The 27,458-nt window shown below is 37.3% G+C and overlaps 1 protein-coding gene across 4 annotated transcripts in view; it reads left to right on the top strand.

Moving 5' to 3' along the window:
- Positions 1–27,458, top strand: part of FAM194C (family with sequence similarity 149 member C) — a 70,013-nt gene that overhangs the window by 26,894 nt on the left and 15,661 nt on the right. For all 4 annotated transcript variants that reach the window (XM_034431572.3, XM_034431573.3, XM_034431574.3 and 1 more), the window contains 4 exons: positions 3,946–4,150; positions 8,744–9,056; positions 10,696–10,803; positions 21,047–21,189. In XM_034431572.3, the coding sequence (XP_034287463.2) occupies positions 3,946–4,150; positions 8,744–9,056; positions 10,696–10,803; positions 21,047–21,189 (769 nt within the window). The remainder of the gene's footprint in view (positions 1–3,945; positions 4,151–8,743; positions 9,057–10,695; positions 10,804–21,046; positions 21,190–27,458) is intronic.

The following is a 27,458-nucleotide window of genomic DNA, read 5'->3' on the forward strand; positions in this document are numbered from 1 at the left end:
GGAGCAACTAATCACACCACTAATAACAAAAGTATATTGTCTTCATTTGCAGAAGATAAATTTGTAATTAAGGTAGCTAACCAAGAAAAGGTTCAAGTATTAGGTAGAGGAAATGTAACCTTGCCTGGTCTAGGAAAAATAGAGGGGGTATTACTAATACCTGAAATACCTCATAACATATTAAGTGCCATAAAACTAAACAGAGATTCTGACATTAACATTGTCTTTTCAAAAGGAAAGGCAACTTTGGAAAAGAATAAAATAAATATAGGCACTGTGGTGATTAAAGGAGGCCTACCTTATCTGATAACAAAAGAAAAATGGTTACATAACATTGATTCAAATATGGAAGATTGTATTGAAATAGATGATGAGAATGTTAGCAACAGTGACAATGATGAATGTAAAATATCTCATGATCACACAGATGCACACAACGATAAGAAGCCAAAAATAGGTAAACCAATTCATGATGAGTGTGCTCACATCTTACATAGGAAGTTAGGACATGCCAGTTTTCCTGTAGTACAAAAAATGACTGAACACGCAGAAGGTGTTAAAATAAAAAATTGTGAAAATTATCTGGAATGCTCAGTATGTAAATCTACAAAACTAAAAACTAGTCCCAGGCCAAGAAAATCTACTAGATCAACTAACAAAATTTTTGATTTAGTACACATGGACTTAGTTGGTCCATTAACTCCATCAATCACTTATAGAAAACGTTACTTCCTGACAATAGTGGACGATTATAGCCGCTATGGATTTGTTTATACATTAAAACACAAAGATGAAACATTTCAAAAATTTAAAGAATTTTACAAACGCATAGAAACACAACACAACATCAAAATAAAACAAATTATGACAGACAGAGGATGCGAATTCATGTCTAAAGAATTCTCCCAATGGTTAAAAGACAAAGGAATGTTACATTACACATCTAGTCCATTTTCTGCGTTCCAAAACGGGATTGCAGAGAGAAAAAATTCCACATTACAAACCATGATTAGATGCACATTGGAAGATGCTGGCTTAAGCAAACAATTCTGGTCAGAAGCCTTACATTATTCAAATTACACACAAAATAGAACATGGTCCAGCATTGTAAATAAGACACCATATGAAGTGATGTATAATAGAAAACCAAAATTAGCACACATGCATATATTTGGAGTCACAGCAGACGTACACATACCTAAACAATTAAGAAGAAAGGGAGAAAATGTGTCCAGAAGACTCAGATTTATGGGATATGAGACTGGCACTAAAGGGTACAGTTTCATTGATAGTAACAACAAATTTATAGTCTCCAGAACAGCTGTGTTCCATGAACAAGCCAACTGGTCTAAATTACATCTTAATGAAATATTCCCAAATAAATATGAAGATACAAAACCTCATGAGAAAGGGACTATAGAAAAGCAAAATATCAACAAATATAAAAACAAAACCAAGACTTGGACAAATAGCCAACACAAAATAAAGACAGACACACTAACAAAAAAGGAAGCAAGATATTTGCATGATAACGATAGTAAACCCGAAAAAATCATTAGAAACACCAGAAATCAAATGCCAAATAAATACAAGGATTATGTAATGCATATGGATGGTGAACCAACAACACCCAATACATATGAGGAAGTGCTAAAACTTCCTCGCGAAGAAAAAGAAAAATGGGAATTAGCAATGAAGAAAGAGATGGAAAGTTTACAAGGATTAAATGTATTTACACCTGCAATTGCACCTAAAGATAAAACAATTATTGGTACCAGGTGGATATATAAAATTAAGAATTTAGAGGGAGGAAATACTCTATACAAAGCTAGATTAGTTGCACAGGGTTATGCACAGAAATATCCGGAGGACTATACTGACACGTATTCCCCCACTGTAAGAACAGAGAGTGTCAAAACAGCTCTAGTGGTAGCATCAGCACTCAATCTTGATGTATTCCAATATGACATACAGACTGCGTACCTACACGCAAAACTAGATAAGGAAATATACGTAAGAGCACCTCACAGTCAATACACAAACAGAAATGAGACTTGGTTGTTAAACAAGAGTTTATACGGGCTAAAACAATCTGGTAAACGGTGGTATGATTGTTTAGTAAAAGTACTTAAGACCATGGACTTCAACGCTACCACTGCTGATAATTGTTTCTTTGTCAAGAGGGGTGATGATTACATTGAATTTGTATTGATTTATGTGGATGACATTTTATACATAGGAAAACATAAAGAGAGAAGAGAAACTTTTGTAACTAAATTAAATGAGCATTTCTCGTTGAAATCTTTAGGCAAGGTAAACAAATACCTTGGTGTCCAAATTAATAAGACAAAAAGGGGATTCAAACTTACCCAGAGAGATAAGATCATAGAACTTTTAAATAAATGCAACTTAAACAATGCCAAACCTTGTGATACTCCTATGCAAACTGACTTTCTAAGAAATACTGATGAATCTTCTCCCGAATTCAAGGACAACACATTTTATAGATCAATCATAGGTTCACTCCTTTATATATCTAATTGGACTAGACCAGATATCGCTTTACCACTCAATTTATTATCCAGGCATGTCAGCAAACCAACAATGTATCACTGGGAAGCTGTTAAAAGAATTTTAAGATATCTAAAAAGTACACTAGACTTTTGTTTAATGTTAGAACCTAATGATAATAAAGAACCAAAGCTTATGTGTTATGCAGATGCAGATTGGGCTGGAGACATCTCATGCAGAAAAAGTACATCTGGTTATGTATTTCTCTTAAATGACTGTCCAGTTTACTGGTACACTGGTAAACAAGAACTAGTGGCCACTTCAACGACAGAAGCGGAATATGTTTGTTTATCCAAAGCCGCAAATAACCTTGTATGGTTTAATGATTTAATTTCAGATGTCAGGAAAAAACCTGCTTTGCCTTTTGTTATGCATGAAGACAATAAAGCAGCCATTGAAATATCTAGATCTGATGCCATTGGACAAAGGTCCAGACATATAGATATAAAATTTAAACATGTGAGACAATTATCTCAGGATGGATTTATTAAAGCAGTGCATTGCGACACTTCAGAACAATTAGCTGATATATTGACAAAGCCTTTACCTTCTAAGCAGCACAAATATTTAACCTCTAAGTTGTATGTTTTGTATTGTCCTGAATCTGAGTGTAACTGGTGTTGTATAACGAATCGGCATTTAGAGGGGGATTTGTCAGATGTAAATGCCTTATTCTCTAATGTGTAAATAGTGTACAAACAGGGTATCAGGGGTTAACTTATTCTTCACTTCTTAATGTATTCATAATTCACCACTCCCACATATAGCTCCACCCATTGTATATATAAGGAGCTACCTACACCCTTTCCCTTGCTTCTATCTGTGAATATTCAGTGAATATAGAATGCCTATTGTAAATAAAAGAATATATAGTTAAATCTTTAACTCTTGCTAATCTTATTGAGTCTGATCCTGAAAATATTGCAACAGTAACATTGAGAATTACTAAACCGATTCCTTCTGGGTTTTGTGCTTGAATTGTTCATATAACATTTATAGTTGTTGCTGCAGGAAGGAGGACTACAAAAGTAGATATTTTTGTAGTCTTCCTCCTTCAGCTGGAAAAGGCTTCTAAACATTAATTGTAGAAATATGATATTTAACTATTTGCCCAAATGAGTTTGGATCAGAAAAAGCACAACCAAATTCTTTGAAAGCCCAAGAAGGACTTTTAAAAGAACAATCTTTTGCGCTAATAAAATCCAAAGGATTATTTACTTTTACTAATTTCTATACTACCCTGTATATCTGTAAAAAGTAATTGATCATTATTGCTACCATTGTTATTTTTTATCACATTGTTATTACCTTTACAATAATTTTAAAAATATGTTATAATCTTGATAATCTGCCTGATAATCTGTTGATTGGCAGGAATATGCTGCATAGACTATCCACCCGAGTTTCGTACAAAACCCGTGAAATGTAAAAAAGCGGAATCGCCACTACAGACCTGGGATCGAAAACTAAGAGAAGAAGCTATGGCTTCAGTTTCAAAACCAAAAGAGAAACGAGCTGTCAGGCCAACAAGCTTACCCAGTTATCACCCACTTAAGAGAAAATTTAGGCCTCCCTCACGGTAAGTGGGACAATCTTTTGGAGGAGGGAATTCTCTGAAAAACAAGATTAAATAGGTGGGACAACAATATGCTCCTTGTAAAATAGAAACATTGGAGTCAGTCAAAAAAGGCTAATTGAGAGGGTGAGGAGGGCCAAATTTATTTATTATTTATTTATTTATTTATTAGTTCGATTTATATGCTGTCCTTCTCCGGAGACTCAGGGTGGCTTACAATGTGTTAAGCAATAGCCTTCATACTTTTGTATATACTGTACCTGCTTAGTAGAACTTTTTGGGCCCCCCTAAGCGGTGTTCTATTTTATACAAAGTCATCTTATTGCCCCCACAAACCGGATCCTCATTTTACCTACCTCGGAAGGATGGAAGGCTGAGTCAACCTTGAGCCTGGTGAGAATTGAACTCGCAGTAATTGCAGGCAGCTGGCAACTAAGAGCTACTTTAACAGCATTTAGTCCGCTGCGCCACCAAGGCTCTTAATGATACAAGTACAGAACCATATGATACAAGAAGCATCATGAAGCAAAAATCCCTTTTGTACCTGTGTCTTGATGTAGCAGGCATGTACAAAGGGGGTCAAGTTTGTACTGCAATGGTGAGAGGCTGCTTTTGTCACATTGACAAAAGTGCTGGATCCTGCAGATGTTACTAAAGATGTCTCAGAGGTGCCTTCTGGACTTCTGGTGCTTTTCATGCTCCTCAGAAGACATACCAATGGTAACCGTGCTTGCTTACTTTGGGCCTGTGGCTTGCTGTTTTATTTATTTCTGCACCTAACTTGTATTGATTATGTACCATCAAGTTGGTGTTGAATTATAGAAGCCACATAGATACTGTAGATTTTCTGCAAGGAGATCTGTCATCAACCTGATCTTTCAGACCTTCCAATAGTGTACCCATTTTCACTGTAATTGGGTCCATCCTTCCTGCTGATCCTCCTTTTCATTTCTTTCCATGTTTCCTAAGTGACACTACTTGGAAAACATTCTGAGCAAGCTGGCATATAGACAGATAGATCGAGCCATATATATTTTGCTTTACTCATATTGATGTTAATGCCATTGAATTGCAAAATGATGGTGAGATGCTGAAGGACAGATGTGTCATTTCTATATCACCTCCTCTAAGCCAGCGTGCTGCCACATAGTGTAGTGGGAAATGTTATCTATTCACTGGACATTGAAGAAATCTTCCAATTCTGATCTGATTATATATGTTATGGGAAAAGGATATCTTTTTATCCTTTGAAGCAACAATTGAGAACAGCAACATATCTTAGACTGGTCTTAAGCTTGTGATGTATAAGCAGACAAATTCAAAATAGGATAAGAACTCCAAATTAGATAGATCAGATCAGTGAAAATCAAAAGAAACTACAAACACTAGTGTAGAATTTTACGAACTATTTCAGGAATATACAGTTTATAGACATAGGACCACATACAACCCTTGGGCTTTACTACAAGGCATTAATTGCAATAACATTTAGACTTATATACCGCTTCACAGTGCTTTACAACCCTCTCTAAGTGGTTTACAGAGTCAGCATATCGCCCCCAACAATCTGACCATGGAAGGACGGAAGGCTGAGTCAACCTTGAGCCTGGTGAGATTGGAATTGGCAAATTGCAAGCAGCCGGCAATCAGCTGAAATAGGCTGCAGTACTGCATTCTAACCACTGAGCCATCACTGCTCTTAATTAATTTAGAGTCATTGCCTTTTCTCTGGCAGCTTCTCACATTGAGTTAAAAATGGAAAGACAGAAAAGAGAGTGTCCAGAAAAATAAAAAGTGGCCCCATTCAGTTTGGCTTTGGCCTCATTGTTCATTGGCAAGCAGTCCCAAATAAATTACTCCTAAGAGTAACTCTCAGGTGGGGGAGGGGGGGAGAAGCTTTTTGAAAAAAAATGTATTAAATGACTGGAATAAGTAATAGGCAGAGATGTGACTTAAAATAAGATTGGATAAGAATGAATCTGTTGTGGGTGTTATTGTCTTCTTGGTTTCAGCAAGCTTTCAGGCAGCTTTTCACTAATGGCACCCTAGTTATAGGGCATTTTCTCCCTAAAAATGCCTTATATAACTTTTATTGCCCTTTTGTTAGCCCAAAAGCTGCCTGACAGTTCAAAAATACTGCTTTAATGTAGTAGCTTTTAGTTTACATGCATATGTGTCTCTCAGTAAATGCATCAGATTTGTTTTTTAGCTATGACTATTTTTGTAATTACTGGGGTGGTATGATTGAAGGGCAATATGTTTTATGCTACACTTTATAATAAATATCCCCTGGATGGTTAAAATAATTTAATACTATAAAAATAAATCCATAGTGAAAACTTAAACATAATATGACCTATCCATTACCTATCGCTGATAATTATCACTATAAAATTTGATTTGGATTAGTGAGTGGTGGAACTATTTTTATATCCAATCATTTTATAACTGCTTGGGGTCTATATTAGATTCCAAAAAGTAATAAGGCTAGTATATAAAATATGAGCAACACAAGCACTGATAAAAGTAAAGCAATTTTTAAAAACCTCTAAAATAGCTTAATATTAAAAAATATCAGGAAAAGGGAAAGCTTTGTCTGATGTTGATTCTCTGGGCAGAATATTTCAAAGACAGAGAAGGCCTTGTCTGTCAGACATGGCTGCACTCATTCAATATGGGCATCAAAGAAAATTTCCAAAGTTATTGTAGAAGGAAGAATTACTTCAAAGGATACAAGTCCAACCATTTAGGGCTTGAAACATTAATACCTGCATTTTGAATTTAGAATGGAAACAGTTTGGCAGCAAGTTCATATGGAAAATATGGATTGCATATGCTCATATCGTATTCAGTAGTCCTAGCTATTTAATAACCTGAAATTTGATTCCAATAGAAAAGAAATTTGATTGACTGAGTCTGGACTCACTGATATTTTTCGGTCTATTTTCAAAGACAACCCTCCATTATAATACAGGTAGTCCTCAATTTACTACCATAATTGAGCCTGGAATTATGGTCAAGATTCATGCCGGTCATTAAGGAAGTTACCACATGGCCATGGCCAATTTTATGCCTTATTTTGTAGCAGTCATGAAGTGAATTTATTATTAAGGAATCCATTGTTTCCAATGGGTGGGGTTTTTTTGCCAGAAACTGAAAGTAAACTCTGGTTTCTGACCAAAAAACCCATTGTAAATTGTGGTCGTGTGACTGGAAGGTGCGGCAAATGACTGTAAATGTAGACAGGTTGCCAAGCACTCAAAATGCGATCATGTGACCATGGAACAGGGGGGTTTGGCCATCAGAACCTCAAATCTAGGTCATAGAGTAAGTATCCCTGGGGAAATCTGTTATAATTTTGATTAGTCATAAGTCAAGACTACTGTAACGCTCTCTACATAGGGCTCCCCTTGAAGAGCACTTGGAGGCTCCAACTGGTCCAGAATGTGACCGCGCGGGTGATTATGGAGGTGACATGGTGCACCCATGTAATGCCTCTCCTGCGCGAGCTGCACTGGCTCTCGGTGGTCTTCCGGGGGTGATTCAAGGTGTTGGTTACCACCTTTAAAGCGCTCCATGGCTTAGGACCGGGGTATATACAAGATCGCCTTCTGCCGCTGATAGCCTCCCACCGGTCAATACGCTCCCACAGAGAGGGGCTCCTCAGGGTGCCATCGGCCAAACAATGTCGACTGGCGACACCCAGGGGGAGAGCCTTCTCTGTGGGGGCACCAGCCCTCTGGAACAAGCTGCCCTAGAGGTTAGTATGATCACCGACCTGCGTACCTTTCGCCGCACCCTGAAGACTCTTTTACTCCAACTAGCCGGGCTGGCCTAATAGGAATTTTTAAATTGGGTGTTTGTTAGTTTTTAATTTTGTGGGTCAAATTTTATATATTTGTTTTTAAATTGTTCTTAAATGTTGTGGTTTATAAGTGTTTTAATATGGCTGTACATCGCCCTGAGTCCTTTGGGAGAAGGGCGGTATAGAAGTTCAATAAAATCTAAATCTAAATCTAAAACCTGTACACCGAAACAATCATTGTAGCAAAGCTAGTTTTATACAGCTATTTTGTGAAATGGCAGGATTCTTTCTCCTGATTCTTTCCCTAATCTTTTTCCTAATTATTAAGGTAGAACAAATGCACCCGTTCTACAGTATCTTCTCTATATAAGCTTCAATGTCCATTTGTTGTGTTATAATTCCCACTTGACTATATAGCATTGCACAATCCCACTTAACTAGATAATCATTGTAAAGAAAATACCAGAAGAGGTAATGAGAAAGGTAGATGTCTTAATGCCAGTATGGGGTGGGGTGTGTGTGGGGGTCTGATTTGAAGTTAAAATAATCAGGGTCCAGGTAAGATTTGAGTAGAGTCCAGATACCATCTGCTTTTCATTTAGTGTGTTCCAAATGTACCTCTAATACAGATTAATACTTTGAATAGAGAATTCAAAGTGTATTGAAAAATGTACACAGCACTAACATGAATGCTTTCCAGGTCTTGTGTTTCAAATATTACCTACCTGTTTAATTTTCCATTTCTTTTTTCTCATTCTTTTCTTTCTAAACTCTTCACCTGCTTCACACAGAGCCAAAGAAGAGATCCCAGATGTAAGCCCTACCCCTGAACCCTGGGCAATTTTTCCTATGGACTGTCCAATTGTGCTGCGCAAAGTTTTGACCAAAACTAATGATGGTTTAGGTTGCAAATGTGTAGTAAAAATCCCATTAATTACGGACTTGGAATTTGAAAAGTTCATCACTGCCCCAAGAGACCCTCAACAAGTCATTGTGATATGTGTGTTGTCACCGCAAAAGCATTCCTACTCTCCTTTCTTTGAGTGGTCTGTTGAACAGCTGTACATAAAGATGCAGCATGGCCGTCCCTCACCTTGTATTCAGGTAAACTAAATGTTGATGCTTTATACATGGATTTTCCCAAAGCAGGTTCATTCTTCTTAGCTAGATAATCACTGTTTCTATTTTATGGAGCTGAAGTAGTAATGTAACAGTCAACATGCCAATAAGGGAGTTCACTGACCACAGAATTTGGCTCAGGCTATTATTTTGTGATTCAGAAAAGAATTAAAAGCAGCCTATTTATTTATTTATTTATTTAATCAACTTCACATGATTTGTGCTATTGATACTTGGGACACGAACCTGAAGCAAGAGTCATTTGTTAGTAGAGAATTTTTTCCCCCTTTTAACTCCTATAAAATGGACAGTGGGAGGAGGAAAAAGATTCAGAAATAAAATAAATGTGATAAAGAAGTCTCTCCAATCTGAATTATAATGGTTTCAACCCAAACTGAGGCCATGTGTGTGGACAATAAAGTAAAAAATAAACAAATGAAAGGATTAGCTGTTTACTACATACACAGTATAAGCCAGATTTTAACAATAAACCCGAATAGCCATGACAGAAATTATCTTGAAATAAATGTTCATAATATTGCATTGTAAATTATGAAAGATAACTATATCACAGAATTTTATTTTATTTCCATAATTTATTCACAAAAACCTGATTAGCTGTCAGATTATGAAAAAGGTAATATACACCTCTCAGCTGAATCCATTTTCTCATCTGTTTTTTTCCCCCCACAAAACGAATTGGTGGGATTTGTCGTAAATTATATATTATAAATATCTGTTACCACTGTTAATTAAAGTAAAATTGCCTTAGCAGATCAAGGCAAGAATCAACTTCTCTACCATTTTTTTCCCAACAATGGCCATTTTACTGACTCTTGTTTGAACTCAGGAACTTGGGGTTTATATTTGTTCTGAATATCAAAGTTAATTTAGCTGTGATAATCATTAAACAGTTATAGATGTCTCTTCAGAGAATTTCACCATCCTCTTAACATATATTAACATAACAAAAAGATTATATTTTAAGGGCAAATGAGATAGTTATCTCCAGTTACTCTTTATGTTTATTTCAGACGTCTGATCTCAGCTTCTGTTTTTTTTAAGAGGAAAAATGATGGGCTATCTGGGATTTTAATTGTATTCATGTTTTGGTTTTTAGTTTTTGGGTTCTTTTTTCCATAGCTTTACCTTTCGATCTGGCAACCAGTTTTAGCTACCATCTTAATTTCTCACAAAGGAATACAGAGAAAAAAGGATTCGGTATCCATAACAGAAAAATAGAGGGGCTCTGAAGTGAGTTTCTGTACTGCTTTTGTCTTCTTGTGAGACTTTTCTGTCTGGTTGGAATATGCAACCTGCAGATAAAAGCTACATGCAGACATTGGTCTATCATATGGACTTGGGGTTTAACAAACTATCCACTTCCACCAGTTTTGGGCTCTGACCATGCACACAGCCAGAATGTAAATCTGACAAGTTTTGACTGAGGTGATGCAGACAGAAAAATAAGTCTCCCACCTGTGATCAGAAAGAGCTTCAGCAATATCCAATTCACCCAGTCTGCATGATGAAGCATTGTTTCTCCATTTGAGAAAAAAATGTTTATGAGAAAAGCGCACAGGACATTTCCATAAAATGATATAATAATTTACTGCCTTTCCAGAGCAAGCATGATTCCTACCGTTTCCTGAAATATGATCTAGAGAATCCACTGAATAAAACGCCTCCTCTTCTGGTGCAGAAACACGGTGTTGTTCCTGGAATGGTGGTGGTAAGTATCTGATAGGTTTCTTGCAATGCCTATTGACCTTTTCATTTCATTGACCCTGCAGAAATTATTTCCTCCTAATGCATTGAGGCAATTTTCCGTAACCCAGTACTCTCCAGATAACTTTATAATCCACAATCGCACGTGCTGATCAGGAGATATGAGTGTTGAGAGTCCAAAACACTGAGAAAGTACCATGCATTCTGCTAATGGACAGTGATAGAAACAGTTGAAGATATTTCTTTAACTTTAAACTCTTATGTTCTAAATTTAGAACTTTGTCCCCTTCCTGGTGGCTTGTATCAACCAGGTGAGCAATGTTTACAGGTGGCAGAGATAGCTTCAAACCTGTCCACTCTTGAGAGCCATAGGCTCAATTTAAGAAGCAAAGATTGAGATTGCAGCTCAGAGCAAGTAATATTAATATGCTTAATTGACTGACCTTCTGGCCAAGCTTTTGCTAATAGAGTCTGGGCTTATCTAAATTGTGCTTCTGACTGTTAAGTCACAGATGCAACAAGGGCGTAGAAATAATTCTGCTGTACTGTCATTATTACCATATAGGCACATAGCAACAAGCAGCACCTTGACTGCTTTCTTAAATGGTAAGAAAGGATTCTTCTGGGATTTTTTTTTTAGACTTCCTGGTCTAGTTTTCTGTATCCTATCGGGCAAGTACTAATCAGGCTCAATCCTGGTTCACCTCTTGCAAGTTCTTATCTAGACAAAATCAGTCAGGTGCTGTACCCTGTTGCTGAGGTAGACTCTAATTGCATTTCTGACAATATTCTGCAATACTTCTTTTGTTATAAAGAAAACACATAGCGAATCATAGATAACTTTGGGAGCAAGGGGTTGGTGGGTATGAAGAAATTTCCCTTTATTATTTTACTCCAAAGTCTCAACAAAATGTCTCTGATGTTGCAATTAACATTTAGAGAGCTCGTGTTTTTTTGTGATTAAATAAAAAAAAATCCATATGGTGATACATTTGCCTCACTGATTCAACCGGATTGTTAATTAACCAGTTTTATCCCAAAGGTGCTTTTTCAGGAGGCAACTGGACTTCCTTGTTTTTTCTTTTGAAGACGTTTTGCCTCTCATCCAGTGGTGGGATTCAGCCAGTGTGCACCACTTCGGGAGAACCGGTTGTTAACTTTCTGAGAAGCTTGGTGAACTGGTTGTTGGAAGAAATCATTAGGGCAGAGAACCGGTTGTTCAATTATTTGAATCCCACTACAGCTCTCATCCAAGAAGCTTCTTCAGCTTTTAGAGCTCTAACCATCTTAGAGCTCAAAAAGCTTCTTGGATGAGAAGCGAAACGTCTTCAAAACGTCTTTCAAAAGAAAAAACAAGGAAGTCCAGTTGCCTCTTTAAAAAGCACCTTTGGGACAACCATGACCTGGATGACTGAGAATTTCTACAGACTTTTAACCAGGTTTATAATAATATTCACAGATAAATTGTGAAATATTTGACTGTTATTTAATTTCCTTTTTAAGAAAAGACTTAATTCTCAGTCTCTTTCTGATTTAATCTATTTACCTGATCTGTGAAATTAACATCCTGATCTCAGTTTAAACCACAGGAAAATGGAAGCATCAAGAAAAGGTCTTCTTCATATATGTATATATATAAACATGCAGTAAGTGAATGTCCGAGATTGGAATCCTATTCACTGCCCCAAATCTCATGCCATATGCCAAAATCACACAATTGTGTTAAATAATAGAGGGTTCTAGTTATGCCTGGAGTACATTAAACTTATTTTAGGGTCTTTGACACATAAAGGGAGTTATTCATTATTCGAGTTCATTTACAGAGGCGCCTACTCAGATAAAACAGAGACTTCTAGTAAACGCAGAGTCTTTTTCTGTTTCAGTACTGCTTTTTTTTAATTATTGCTTGTGAATCCCTCAGTCTGAAGGGTAATGCCTTGGGTGGACATATTCAGCATTTCTAAGGATTCTGCTGCTGTAGAAGCAGCATTTTCCTTTCAGCATATCAGAAGCTATTGGGTTCCACCTGGTCTTGAAATGCTATGACGAAAATACAGCTGATATTTGTGAAAATGAGGAAAGGGTTTGTGTTCCTTGAAAGAACTGTTACATAGGGTCAAGCTATTTTCCAAGGCACCCAAAGGCCAGACAAGGAATAATGGATGGAAATTCATCCATGAGAGATTCAACCTAGAAATAAGGAGAAATTTTCCGTCAGCTAGAACAATCAACCAATGGAACAGTTTGCCTTCACAAATTGTGGGAGCTTCATCACTGGAGGCTTTCAAGAAGAGATTGGACTGCCTTCTGTCAGAAATGGCATAGAGTCTCCTGCTTGGGTGGTGGGGTGTGTGTGTTGGACTAGATGACCTACAAGGCCCCTTCCAACTCTGTTAATCTGTTTCTGTTTATTTTAGCAAAAAACAAAAACAAAAAACTTCACATCTATTTGGAAAGAAACTTATTTGGAAAGAAACATAATTATCAAATTATGAAATGTGCAGATGGATTTCACTTTCAGATTTAAGTATTGTAAGGATTAACTTAAAAATAACATCTAGACCTATGAAGGTCATTATTTATCAACTCCTTTTTTAATCCACATTTATCCAGTTTACTAAATGGAAGTTTAGTGGGTAACACTTAGGATTTTCAATATAAGTTTTAGCAGCTTAACTTTTTAATGCATAATTTAACACATTTTTTAGTTTTATTTTTAAAAATCTTACAATTTTTTTTCACTCCCGAGATATGTTTTCTGAAAGCAGCTTTCAGAAATTTATGCTTTCTATGCTTTTTTTTTAACACATTTTTTTTTTCTAGCAAGAACTTTTTACTAGAAAAGAAAAATAAATGCTAGTGGATCCATTCAGTACTGTTGCTGTCCAATACACATTACAGTTCATTTTGCCAGTCCTTAAAAATCTGCTTCTATAGAATTTCATGGCGGGTTACTTTTATATATCTACTGACAGTATTATTTTTCAACTTTTTCATAGATGCCCGTAGTCCCATTTCCCAATTTAATTTAGTTAGCTTTTAATTACCTTGAATTTTCAGCTGCAACAGCTTAAGAGTTCACCTTATTTCTCTACAAGACCAGCCCCACCCACACAGACAAGCAAGAAGTCACCAGAATATAAACCCTCAGCAAACAGCACTCCTTACTAGCACTGATGATGTTACCTAGTTAGGATAATGAAACATCTGCAAAACAAGCAAGCTCAGAGAGCACCAAGGACCCCTTCTTTGCATATCTTCTTTGAAATAAGTGACTGTTGTGGTCTGCCAGCAGCCTGCGGAGCTGGCAGAGGAGTCGGGCAGCGAGGAGGCTGTGGAGGAACATGGGCCAGTCCTGGAGTCTGGGGAAGGCCCAGACAAGGGCTCTATGTCAAAGGCAAAGATGGGGCCAGGGCCATCTGGGAGTGATGTGCGGACTCCGGAGCCCCCAGAGTCAGACAGCAGAGAGGAAGAGGAACAGGAGGAGCCTGTTTGTAGTGTACGCATGTGCAGAGCTGCCAGAAGGCAAGAGCAGCTAAAGCAAAAGGAGTAAGGCCAGGAGATGATTGGCCCCTCCCATAAGGCTTAAAAAAGAAACAAAGGCACTTGGGCCTTTTTGCAGGAAAGCAATGTTGCTAACTCTGTTTCCAGTCGGTGTCTCTTGTCTCTTGTCTGTTCTGAACTTCATGGAGCTTTGCCAAGTAAGGCCTTTGACAGGGTGTCAAAAAAGATAAATGTTGGTAATTATCCTGAAGGACTTCTTCCGAAGGACTTGTTTTTCAAATAATTGGGACTCAGCTGGGAATGAACGTAATTCTCAGCTGTTACAATAAAATAGATTTATTTGGGACTAATTGTGTCTTATAATGACTCAGTAAGCCTAGGTCACAACAGTGTCTTGATTTTTAAGTAAATATAGTTAACATTTGGAATTTCAGCCATAATAGTGTATATGACAGGGACAATTAATAACCTGGATATTAACTGGATGTCAGGCTAGCAACACAAGGTTCTATATTATCTTTCACGTTTTTTTGTGAAAATATCTATCTTTCTAAAGAATGTGAGAGTGAAGGACTATTCTTGTCTTGTGAGTGTGGTCTTGATATGAAAATAGCATGTATGAAATGTTTAGATGGCCATTTAGGTGTGTGGAGAAAAATCCAGGCTAGGATATGACATAGATTAGCAAGGACATCTAACACCCAGTTGTTCAACAATAGTGGACGTGCTGCTGAAATTAAAATACCATGGGAGTACCTGGAGTAGTTTTGTCTGTGAAAGGATGCAAAGCTTTGGGAATCTTAATTTATTTCTTTTTTATGTTCTCTTGGCAAGTTAACCTAATGTAAAACAAAACAGAACTAACAAATCTGAACTCTGCCCAATCCTATTCAAAGTATTACATATAGCCATTGCTTATGGTTATAATTAGCATTAACTGGGGGGAAAAAATCACTTCAAAAACTTCAAGAGTGTATGACAAACTTAAATTTGTCCATCCTGAATTTAAAAATAGCAAAAGCAGTTACTGATAATGTCTTGATCCATAGATTAGGTACACAGAGTCAATTGCCAACCATAGTACAAGCAACAAATTAATGATGGCAGATTAATTAATTTCTGTCTGTTCACTATATATCAATAGGCATACCAGCAAGCTAGCCAGTTTATGAAAGGTTGCCTTCCTGGCTCTAGCAGGACTTTAACGTTCAGAGAATAATAAATCATTCTGCTGAAAACTACACAAGCATCCTACAAGGTGATCAAAATAATGATGCAGTGTCTGGTTTGAGAGCAAAACTGCTGCACAAAGGGATTTTCAAATGATCCTGAACTGAGCAAAGTTAGCTGCAAACACAAGGTTCATCAGTGCTGATTTTGCAAAAGTCAAGACATCTGTCCCTTGATGTTAACCAATGATTGCTTGTTCAACCATGGAAACCCAGGGTCTTCTGTTCAGGCTGCTGGAATAGCCACTAGCAAGCAATAGCAATCATTCAAACTTAGAAGAACAATTCAGCTTTCTACAGTGGGCAAAATTAACTAACAGCCTCCATGCTTACATTACTCCTAGTAATGTGTTGAGGAGATGCTCCTAGTTAAAATTGCTTTGGACTGAAAGTTTAAAGTGCTTTTCCATGAATTAAAACTTAGTTATTTATTATTTAAACACATAGGGACACATGCATATTATAAATTCTAGAATTTTCCTTCTGCTAATGTCATAAAAATCCTTAATACCAAACAATGCTAAATCCAAATCATAGTTAAATTCTTTTAACATATGAGTTACAAAGTTACAATCTCCTTACATAAAAGTAGAATTTCCAAGAATGTAAACAATGTGGAGATATATTTTCAGTAATAAAGAGTTTGGTAAATATGCCAATTCCCCAAACACAGTTAAGTTTCTTCCTTGTATCATTCCACCCTACACCTCTGATAATCATAAAGCGAGCCCAGCAATGTTATTGGCACAAAAATATCAACAAGATAAAAATATAATTTCCCTATGGGGTAATCAGGCATTTCAGTTTTCCTTTTCTTCCTCTAAATGTCACCTCAAACGCTTTCAAGAGTGAAATCCAAACACATAAAGGTTGACTACAGTAACTTTGATTATGTGTCATCATGTCAGTGTTAACTGTTAGGGATCACATAGATATATTTTCTCTAGAATGATCTTTCTCCAAGTTGGTCCTTTCAGGTCTTCTAACAGTGTAGGCATTGCCATTGTAATTGACTTCATTTACCTTGTTGCTGGTTGTCCTCTTCTTTTTTGTCCTTCCATCTTTCTCAGATTTATAGACTTCTCCAAAAAGCTATTATAGATCTTCACTTACTGTCTCCAAAATATGATACCTTGATCCTGGTCATACATCCCTTGAGTAAGAATTCTGGAGTGATTTCTTCTATTATATATTTGTTTCCTTACCTGTCCAGTATTATCCAACACCAAAGTTCAAAAGCATTAATAATTTTCTATCCTGCTTCTTCAAGGCCAGCTTTCACTTCTATATAGTGTCATGGGGAATACCATGATCTGCATGATTCTGATTTTCATAGATATGGCCACATCCTGGTGTTTGAATACGTTTTCCAAAGCCTTCACTGCTATCTTATCAAGTGTCGTATATCTTGACTGCTGGTTCCTTTACTGTTTTTAGTCAACTGTAAATGGTAAAAGCTATTCAACAGTTTAATATTCTCATTAGCAACTCTAAGGCTGGTTGCTGTATCTGTTTAGATTAGTTGGGTTTCTATATATTTAAATTCAGTCCCATTTTTTCACTATGCTCTTTAACTTTCATTACAGAGTTAGCAGCACATTTTCATTTCACAGTAGTGTTATAGCATAGCACAGGTTATTGATTTTTCATCCTCGAGTGTTAAAACTACACTCATCTTCCAATCAAGCTTCTCTTAAACTGAGCATAAGGGTTGAATAAATAAGGGGTACACCCTTGTCTCATTACTTTACCTATCTGAGCCAGTCTGTTTTTCCATGTACCATGCAGACTGTGGTATCCTGGCCTGTTTATATCACCAGCCTGCCACTTGCACAAGGACTATCTGTGCACACTGACCCACCACTCACATGGCCCAGTTCCCCTCTTCCTTCCCCAGTCAGACAGCAAAAGTTGGGGACTGCTGGTATAATATAGATTATCACTATAGCAAGAAAAAAAACCTGCATTTATTTATTTATTTATTTATTTATTTATTTATTTATTTATTTATTTATTTATTTATTTATTTATTTATTTATTTAGCATAACTCCTGTAAGTTCACAGTTTTACAATTAAATCTGAAGTCAAGGAAAATTTTTAAAAAAGAAACCAATAAGAAAGAGACAGACAGGATAAGGTCCACAGATGAAATATCTTCAGTATATTTTATTGTTCAAAGATATTAGTTTAACTATTGTACCCAGCCCTAATTTAATAAAAGAATCGAAGACTGATGAAGCCCTGTTGCATTCCAAATAATATTGGTGTTTCACATTAATGGCATTACTCAGTTAGGTAATGAAACATCTGCAAGCGAAAACCAAGTTCAGAAAAGATAAAGAATTTCACAGTTCAACTCTGAGTTACAGATATTCTCTTCTATCCATTGAATTGCCATGCCACCAAATTCACATTTAAGTAGTGTATTAATCAGAATGTCACTATTTTGAAAAATGCTATTATTCCCACAATCTACTAAGAAAGTTCCTCAGTTAGAAATTGACACAACATTAATTTAGTGCAAGATTTATACTTGATAAATCTAATCTAACATTTAATAATCTTCACATTGTTTTCAAGACATTTGTATAATGATTGCTTTTTTTATCTGCTTTACAATTTTCTCAATTCACACTGGCTTGGATTATCTTAAAAAATAGAGTAACCGCCTTCCTCCCATCCTCTAGAATTTCATCCCTTCTCCGTGATTTTTCAAGAACGATACCATTTGTTCTTGAACCACAATTTCATTCATTCAGGATGTTAGACTTCAATTTGTTTTATCTTGAAGTTCTCAATACATTTCCGGAAATAGCTATTCCTTGACTTCTATGGCTAACAGCAGTTATAATCTGACAGATGCTGAAGGCATCAGACTGGGGAAGGCTGGTTTTGACTAACCATTTACCCAAGATTGAAGCATTGAAGAATGTCAAATACAGGTCAGCCAGCATGCTGGCTAGGAGAATTATAGGAGCTGAAGTCCACACATCTTAATGTTGCGGAATTTTAGAAATGGTGCTTCAGAATGTTGAAGTTTAACTCTGACAGAATCAGTTGTGAAAAGGAAAATGTAACTTCCTTCACTTGATCTTAATCATCTTACTTCTTTATCCCAGCAGATGAAAACTTTCCAGGGAGCTATTGATTATTAATAAATTGTAAAATCTTACTAGCAATAGGGATGAAATCATTTCTTCAAAAATCTGGAGAAATTATAGAAATTACCTTTGACACTTTCAATGCTGCCTGAACAAACATAGTTTTAATAACATTTTTTTTTTTTTGAGAGGGACAACCCTTGCAGCTATTTGTCTTTAATATTTGTATATCTGCAGCCCACTAGAGGGAACTGCTGGCTCTCTGAAGAGGGAGAGTTGTGAGCAGAGAAAAACCAAGTTCTTTGGCTGCAAAATGCACTCTTTGTTCCTTGTGTGAAATCAACAAGGTGAGCAAGTGGTTGTCAGTTATCCATTTCCAATGAGTGTCCTTATACTCGCCCCCCCCCCCACACGTTCCCCTATAACCTCACTCATATAACCCTTTCTCTCTGCTCTCCACCTTGTTTTCCCAAATGTCTCCTACTTTTCTCTCCTTCCTTCTGCACCTCCATCCTTTTCCCCACTTTATACCTCCTACTCTCCACCTCATTATGATGATTCAAATAGGTGTATCACCCTGTTTTATGCCTTCCTGGCCAATCGGCTTTTCTACCTTCTCCTTTGTTCTGATTTTATGCCCACCCATTCTTTGAACTCCCCATTTACCTCACTATCTACTCTTTTCAATTGTTTTTATCTATTTTGTAGCACTGCACTTATTATACACATATTATGCAGATATTCAAGTGACAAAGTAAACAGACATGGATGTGATAGTGACAGGCATACATTATTCTGATTCTGCACAGGAAAAGAAATCCTGAAAGGTCTTTTTGTGCTGCAATGTAACTCTTTCTTTTACCCAATCAGAATCATCTATAAGGCTTGTCCAATGCCCCATAACTCATCAATATTGTCCTTTTTGCTGCCTTTTCAATTAAAGGAGCCTATTGCCATTCTTTAGGATATATGATTATTTCTCTGATAAATTACTGTAAAATATTGCTCTACAGGGCAGGAAATTTCCTTTTGACAAAGTGTCCCTCTGTACAACTTGAATTCTGCTCTCCCTGGTGCCACCATTGTAATTTCCCACAACACCTCAGAATTTTGTTACAGATGCTGCATTGTAGAAAATTACTGTGTCAGCTAGACTCAGGTTCCCAATGCTGCTTAGAGTGTTGGGGCTAACCCTATTTTTTTTTAAAGACCAGAGGACAGGACGACTATCAGCAATGGATTCTACTGAATCCCAAATCTCAGCAACACGTCCAAGATATGAAGTGCACTATTACATGTGATAACAAGGATGGATCAAAACAGTAGAACAAAAAACATAGTGGGGTGTTTATTTTTTCTTATCCTACCAGGTGACAAGACAGACTGAACTCTCTATGGTAATAAGAACTTCTAATGGGATCCCATATTATCTCTCCCTCTCTCTCTCTCTTTCTTGCTATTTGTGTATTTCAACTGCATGTAACACCCCTGGTTTAGGACTAGGGTCCTGGTACAGCCTGCATACGTCTATTAATTGAAAGAGCAATCTTCTACAATAGGATAACTCTTTTCAAAGAATAGTTTCAAGTAGTCACCATTCGGTCCAGTTCAGGGGTGGGTTCCACGTACCTTTACTACCGGTTCACAATGGGAGCGCTCATGCACGCACTTCTGTGCATGCACAGAAGCTTCTGCATATGTGCAGATCGTCCATGATAACATCCGGGCAGGTGGCCGGAGTCTCCCGCTGCCATTACTACTGGTTCGCAAGAACCAGACCGAACCAGGAGCAACCCACCACTGGTCCAGTTGCTTGCAAACTAAGAATAGAGGACATGTGGAAAAGCTGTTCTCTATCAGCAACTGATCCTTGGTCTGGTATTGAAATATAAGCTTACAGTCAGGCTCTCTATTTGTTTTACTAGCCGCACTTCACATCTTACATAAAACAGACATTGTATAGTTTCACTGAATCCCATAACCTTGCCTGAAAGTAAGCGTTACTGAACTAAATGGAGCTGATTTCTGAATAATCACAATTAGGATTGAATTGATAAAATAAAACCAATGCCCCCTTTTAACTAGCGAAGTGAACAGATCATTTTAAAATATAAAAGTCAAATTTGTTTTTTGAGAATGTTGATGTAGCTTGTATGAGATTTAAAGTAGTTTTAAAATACTCAGCATTAGTAGCATTAAATGACGTAAAGGAATACTGTGTGTGTGTGTGTGCGCACGCGTGCACATATAGCTGTCAGAGGCCTTTATGTCTGAGTGAAAACATTTAAAGCTCCAATACAAAACAGGAAAAGGAAACCATTTGGTCCAAGTCTTCAAACTCAACCTTATTTCTTTTGTTGTTGTTGTTGCAAAGCATTTTTGTTCCTCTCTTTCCTGTCTGTTTGTCAACAGATGTATGCCGGAGGGAAGCTGCTCTTTGGAAGCTGTGTTTTCAACGGATACAGCTACAGTAAGAAGGACCTGATGAAACAGATCAACCAAGTTTGCTTTGACTGCAAAAGAGGTCACTTCCTGCCTCAGAGCTTCAAATTTAGGTAAAACAGAAAATTAAGGCGGAAAGTAAGAATGGGGAGAGGGAAGGCAATAGCATGCTGAGATGTATGTTTACAACATTTACTTGACAAGAATGTGTTGCAGTGAAAGGGATGAAATTCCATAAACTCATTGTCAGGTGAGTGACCAGGAGTAGAGGAGGAGGAGGGGGATAACAGTAGTAATAATTTGATAGCATATTCTTTCTTGTTATGGTTACTGGTTTTAAAAATTGGTCTCTGAACAAATTCAGAATTTAATTTATAAAAATATTCTTGTTGTTACTTCTTGCATCAACTAATTTACAATTTTGTCAAATCTTCTTTCCAAGAAGACTTCTTGAGGTGATTCTCCCTATACTTTTTATATCTACTCTGGCTACCTTTCCCCTTGGCATAGGAAATAATAATTGCATTCTTATAGTCACATGACAATGTTCATATACATTGTTTAAGGCACCCGCCTAGAAAGTAAACGACCGTGAGTCCTGCTTTTGCCATGAAAGCCAGCTGGGTGATCTTGAAACAGTCACTCTCTCTTAGCCCAGCTCACTTTGTAGGGTTCTGGTTGTGGGGGAAATAGGAGGAGGAAGATGTTCGCCACCTTGAGTTATTTGTAAGAAATAATAAGGGCAAGATGCAAATAAATAAATAAATAAAAAGTAAAAAGCAAGTTGCGCAGTCCGTGAGACAACCTGTATCCTTATTTTCCAACTACACCAATTATACCAGCTACACCAGCAGCCGTACAACTTTTCAGCACTCGTGAAATGTAAGAGATTATTTGCATCACATTTTTTCTTGGGTACTAATGATTATAACCTTCCTGTCCAAAGTAGTATTCAATTCGATTCTTTAAAAGGCTGGCTGCCTCTGTGAAAGGAATTTTTTTGGGCAGTGTTATCTTTTACCCTTGGGATGCCTGAATGCCAGTAGGCAATCGGGGAAGGCTCCTTTCCTGTCCCTATGTGGTTTGTTCGCTCACGGGAATCGAGCCACCAAGCTGCCGACCTCAGCAGAACGCAGGCTCAGCATCTTACCACGTGAGCTGCCGCAGCCCCGGATTCTTTAATATCTCACTACTATGTATGACTAAGAGAGAGAAAAGCAAAGGATATGGGGTAGAGTTGCAGTTGCAGCTGCCATTTTGACTTTTATTTTACCTCCATGGATGCCCCTGAGTCTGGGGAAGAAGCAGAAAAGGACAGGTAATCTGCTCCTATTTAACCTGGCAAATCTGCTGCAGGCTGGCTTCCCTCCCTCCAATCCCCGGATATAGTGACTTGCCATTTTCCCTTGGTTGGGAGAGAAATTGCCTATCCAGCTTCCACAATCTCTTCTCCCACCCACCCCCCAATTAGAATTTAACCTAGTGGGGTCAACATAGCCATGGAAACAGTGCATTCCTGAGGAAGGCATCCTTCAAAAACAGAGATCAAAAATGTCTTGTGCTTGCCTCACTACCATAATATCACTCTAATAGCGCAGCTATCTTATTATTTTCATTGAGCAGGATAGTTTCACACAACCATCCCCATGTTGATACAGTCAGGATGATGAGACAGCATTTTAGGTGTCCCTCACCCACATTCAAACTCTCTTTCATACCAATGAAACTTCCTTTGCCGCCTTGATCCAACTTGATGGGCACCTGCAATGTAATTAACATCCAGGTTAGCTTTTTCATCTACCAAAATCACATTGAAATGGCAGCAGCTTTAGCTTAGAAATATAAAAAGTATCTGAGAAAGAAAGAAAAACCAGAGAGTTTGCCTCACTGTGGTCAAGTAACAAAGATTTTATGGGTAAGGAAATAAAAGGGGAACCAAAAAAGGGGAACAAGGCAGAGGGGGAAAAAAACCCAAACTTGTCTCTTACCTGCTCCAAGCAAATTTTTTGTTGTTGTGTTTATTGATCTTCATGGGATTCTCTCTATGCCTTAGTACGGTATTAATCAGATAACAACAAGTGCTGTCTGAAACTGACTTCACATAGGAATTTGAAAAGTGAAAACTTCATAATTAAGAGAGGAGCCATTTTGTTCCATTCATTCTGAATATAGTGTTGATCTAATATTCTAGAAAGTAGGTATTTGTAGGCAGGACACACAGAACTCAGGAAAAGAAGTTACAGTTTGTGGGCATGATGCTGTGAGTCTGTTCTGTTCTGTTTTTATTTTTTAATAGAATTTTGTTATTACTAACTCTTTTATGATTGTTATTACTGACTGAGTCAAAAATTCCAGGAATCAGTAAATTCTCTACTGATAACAAGATTCCTCAGTGTGAACTGGAGAAAAGAGGAAACATTTTATGTGTCACCGGAATTTGCTTGTAATTTTGTTAACATTTACTGATGGAGAACATCAAAATAACTAGGAAACCAGGAAGCATTTCTGTACCCTTGTTTGCAACTATTCATTCTCTCTGTGCAATAGTCTCAGCGCAAAAAAAAAAAAAAAAGAGCAGGGAATTGATGGCTTTTCTTGCTGGCATTTTCCAAGGTCATAAGTTCTCAGAGCTTTTTATGTCTGGTTTACATTTAAAAAAAGATGCTACCAGTGTGATCTTGTTTCTAAAAGTAATTTAAGTAGTCAAATACGCGGCATAGATGCTAGAATCATCATCCTCTTTTAACCACCCCATAATCCCTTGTGAGGTGAAGTCTGGGCAACTGAGTGGAGCTGAGTGTTTACTGGCTGGATGCCCTTCCTGTCACCAATGCGGAGTTATATTCAGCCAGATATAATCTCAGTGTGCCCAGAGAGAGAAATAACTGCCTTTACCTAGGATCAAACTCACAGCCTCCTGATTATGAGGTGAGAGCACTGCACTGCTCACAGAGATGTTAAAATGGTCTGGGCTATTTAGCATTAAGTAGAGTTTGTAAATTTCCTTCTAGGCACTGCATCTGATGACCATTATCAAATGTTTAGACATTTTGGTTTGTAATGCTAATTTAATAAGTGCCAGTTGAAGTATGGCAGGGGCCTCAGTTTAATATAGCACACATCAGGGATGGGTTCTACTTACCTTTACTACCGGTTCGCAATGGGACCACACACGCATGCACAGAAACTTCCTGATGACGTCTGGGACGGTGAGCGGAGTCTCCTGCCAATTTTACTGCCGGTTCTTGTGAATCGGTCCGAACTGGTGGCAACCCACCACTGGCATAGACACTTCCAACCATGATTTAGCTGCAATTTGCCAAGCCTCAGCTCAGGAAAAAATGCTGCAAACTATCTTTGCTGAGTTTCTTCTGTAAAACAATTCAGTTTACAGGGATGTAGGAAGAGGGAATGATTCTGAACTTAAACTGGAACAGCCTTTGTGTATGGAAGGAATCCTGGAGTTAAGCACTTGACCTAAATTAGAGAGTACCATAAGTATCTATATCTGGGTAGGGCAAAGAATGAATAAAGAGTTGTCAACTGTTTTGGAAAATTTGCAAAAATATAGATGACTACGATCATTTATGCTTCCTTCTTTGTAGAGATACTAATAAAGAAAAACTGGCAATGGCAGAGCAACAGTGAATGACTTACAGGATTTAAGTTAATGTTTTTGGAAGGTAATGCTTTCATTGAGCTGAGAATCGGAAATAACTTCAATTATATGATCCATCAAAGAGAAGTGTGTTAAGGTTTTTTTTAACAAAACAAAACCCAAGAGGAGTAGGAAAAAATCAGAGTAATCAATTAGCATCTTGTGAATCCCTCTGCATTAACATGGCCCAACTTAAGTTGAGAGTAATGGTCTCAGTTTGACCAGTGACTCTGAAGCACATGTAAATGCAGGAGCTACATTTGCTGCTTTCCAATGTGAGCTGCCTGAGATTCAGGGCAGGATTCAGGCCTGATAGATAGGGTGCATTGACATAGCAAAGGAATTCTAGAAAGCAGCAGAAAGTAAAGTATGTGCATTCAAAGGTCAGCCAGACAAATCTCTCACATCACCTTTCAGGAAAAGTTGAAGGTAGTTGACTCTATTACAGGGAGGGCAGCTTTAAGAATCCTTTTGTTTGCTTAGATTATTAAATGTTTCTGGTGCATAATTAATATCCTTCTTGCTAAAACAAGGCAGATCACAGGAGTTAGGAAGAGATGTACCCACAAGCATTTCATTGGAAATAAAATAGGAAAAACCAAAGGTGGTGACTAAATGATAAACATATTCAGATTAGTCATGTCATCCTGTAAGTTATTCCATTTCTTTCCTCTCTTCCCAGGTTTTCAATTTCCCTCAAATTAGCTGATATGTTTTATCCCCTGATTTTTTCCTCACTTCTTACTTAACTGTGGGGTGTTTTGGTATATTTTCTCTTATTAGAGGTTTCCATCCCAATGCTATGTTCTGTGTAAACCTCCTTATGGCGATGTCAAGATCCATACATACTATTAGAATATCGGATATGGATGTTTATATACTCCTTCCTTGCTGGAGGCATTAATCTGGACCATCTTAACTTTTAAAGACATATTTCAGAGCCATAGCTCTAGGATAATATAGGTTTCCCAATTGCAAGAGCACTGTAATTATTGTAGCCAAATGAACTAACCAAAACAGCAATGAAACTAGTTGTTTCTAATTTGCAGCTAATATGAAACTTTAAAAGAGAATCCAGTTACATACTCTAATTTATAATTCTATAATCATTAGATTTATATTTACGAGAGAGAGAGAGAGGGAGGGAGGGAGGGAGGGAAGAAGGAAGAGAGAGAGAGAGAACGAACTGGAGGATTTCAGGGTAGTATTAATATGGCAAAGCATTTTCTTTAGGAATGGATTGTTTATTTAGCAGTATTCAGAACTGCTAGCAGTATTCAGAATATATATTTATATGGTCTATGACTTTTTGCTCTGATTTTATGTAGGTGGATGCTAGCAAGTCTACTAGAAATCTTTTTAAAATTAATTGTGGCCTTCAAGAAAATGTCAACCTCAAATTGTCATAGAGTGAATATACCTTTTTGGTGTGCTGGAATTTAGCTTTTTTTCTGTCTATGTAGAAAGATGTGTGTTTGTGATCTTAATTATTCTGGAACAGCTGAATTAAAGAGAAACAAAATCACCTTGGTAATAGAAATTTAAATCCCCAAAACCCTAAGGATCTGGGCATATGCAGTATATCTTTTGTTTGTGATGGATTATTGGCTGTGAATTTATTGTAAGTAATCTCCCAACTTTCTCTTCGGTCTGCATAATCATCCAGAATAAATAATTGGGGAGCTGACATTGCACATCCCTAAATTACATTCATGCTCTGCAGTTGGTCAACATCTCTATCCATTGCTATGAATAACTGAGTGTGGTGACACTTGCTAGAATTTTGTTAATAAAAGCAAATAATGGAAGAAACAGCAATATTGTTTGTAAATCATAGCCAGACTCAAGATATTCGGGTCTTTGTTGTGGACAGTTTGGAGGTTGTTAAAATAAACTTCGATACAAATTCCTTTTGGAGACTTTCCCTGCATAAGCCTAGTGTCTCTTAAAAATGGGACAGCATTTAAACTGCTGTAATTACAGTATGAATATCATTGCATTTGACATAAAAGCAATACTACAAAGGCACTGTGTATCATCTTTTTGCACCAGCTATGTTGCAAGCACCCAGGGCTGTAGGATTTTCTTATTTTGAAGTTGTTTCCTTGCACCATGTCAGATCATGTAGAGAACTGAGATGACAGACATCTGTTTTCTAATGATGTGAATTAATGTTTGGTGGCATTTTGCTATAGGGAATAATTGATTTTAAAAGGCAGTGCACTTGTTTTAAAATAGTAATAGTAATATGGGGTGGATGGAGATTGAAGCCTAAAAGCCATCAAAGCAATATTTAGTTGCTAGTACTCTGACTCAACTGTTTTGAAGGGATAGGTAAAGGTAAAGGTTCCCCCGCACATGTGTGCTAATCGTTTCCGGCTCTAGGGGCAGTGCTTGTTTCCGTTTCTAAGCCAAAGAGCCAGCGGTGTCTAAAGATGTCTCTGTGGTCATGTGGCCAGAATGAGTAAATGTTGAAGGCATTTTTTTTTGAAGCAAAATGACTTCAAAGACAAACAAGAATGTCCAGTTGCCTCTTGAAAAAGCACCTTTGGGATAATCAATGCATTACTTTCAAGGTACTCATGGATTGCAAACCACTTCTGAAACTGCAGGGAGTTATCCAGACAGTTGCCAGGAGTTGACACTTACTCAAACCCTACCATACCCAAAAGAGGTGTCAGAAATGACAGCCAGAATTCTCCAACCTCTACGAATAGCAATAAA

The sequence above is a fragment of the Pantherophis guttatus genome, chromosome 2 (assembly GCF_059756535.1).
Source record: "Pantherophis guttatus breed Tessera chromosome 2, ASM5975653v1, whole genome shotgun sequence".
NCBI lineage: Eukaryota > Metazoa > Chordata > Lepidosauria > Squamata > Colubridae > Pantherophis > Pantherophis guttatus.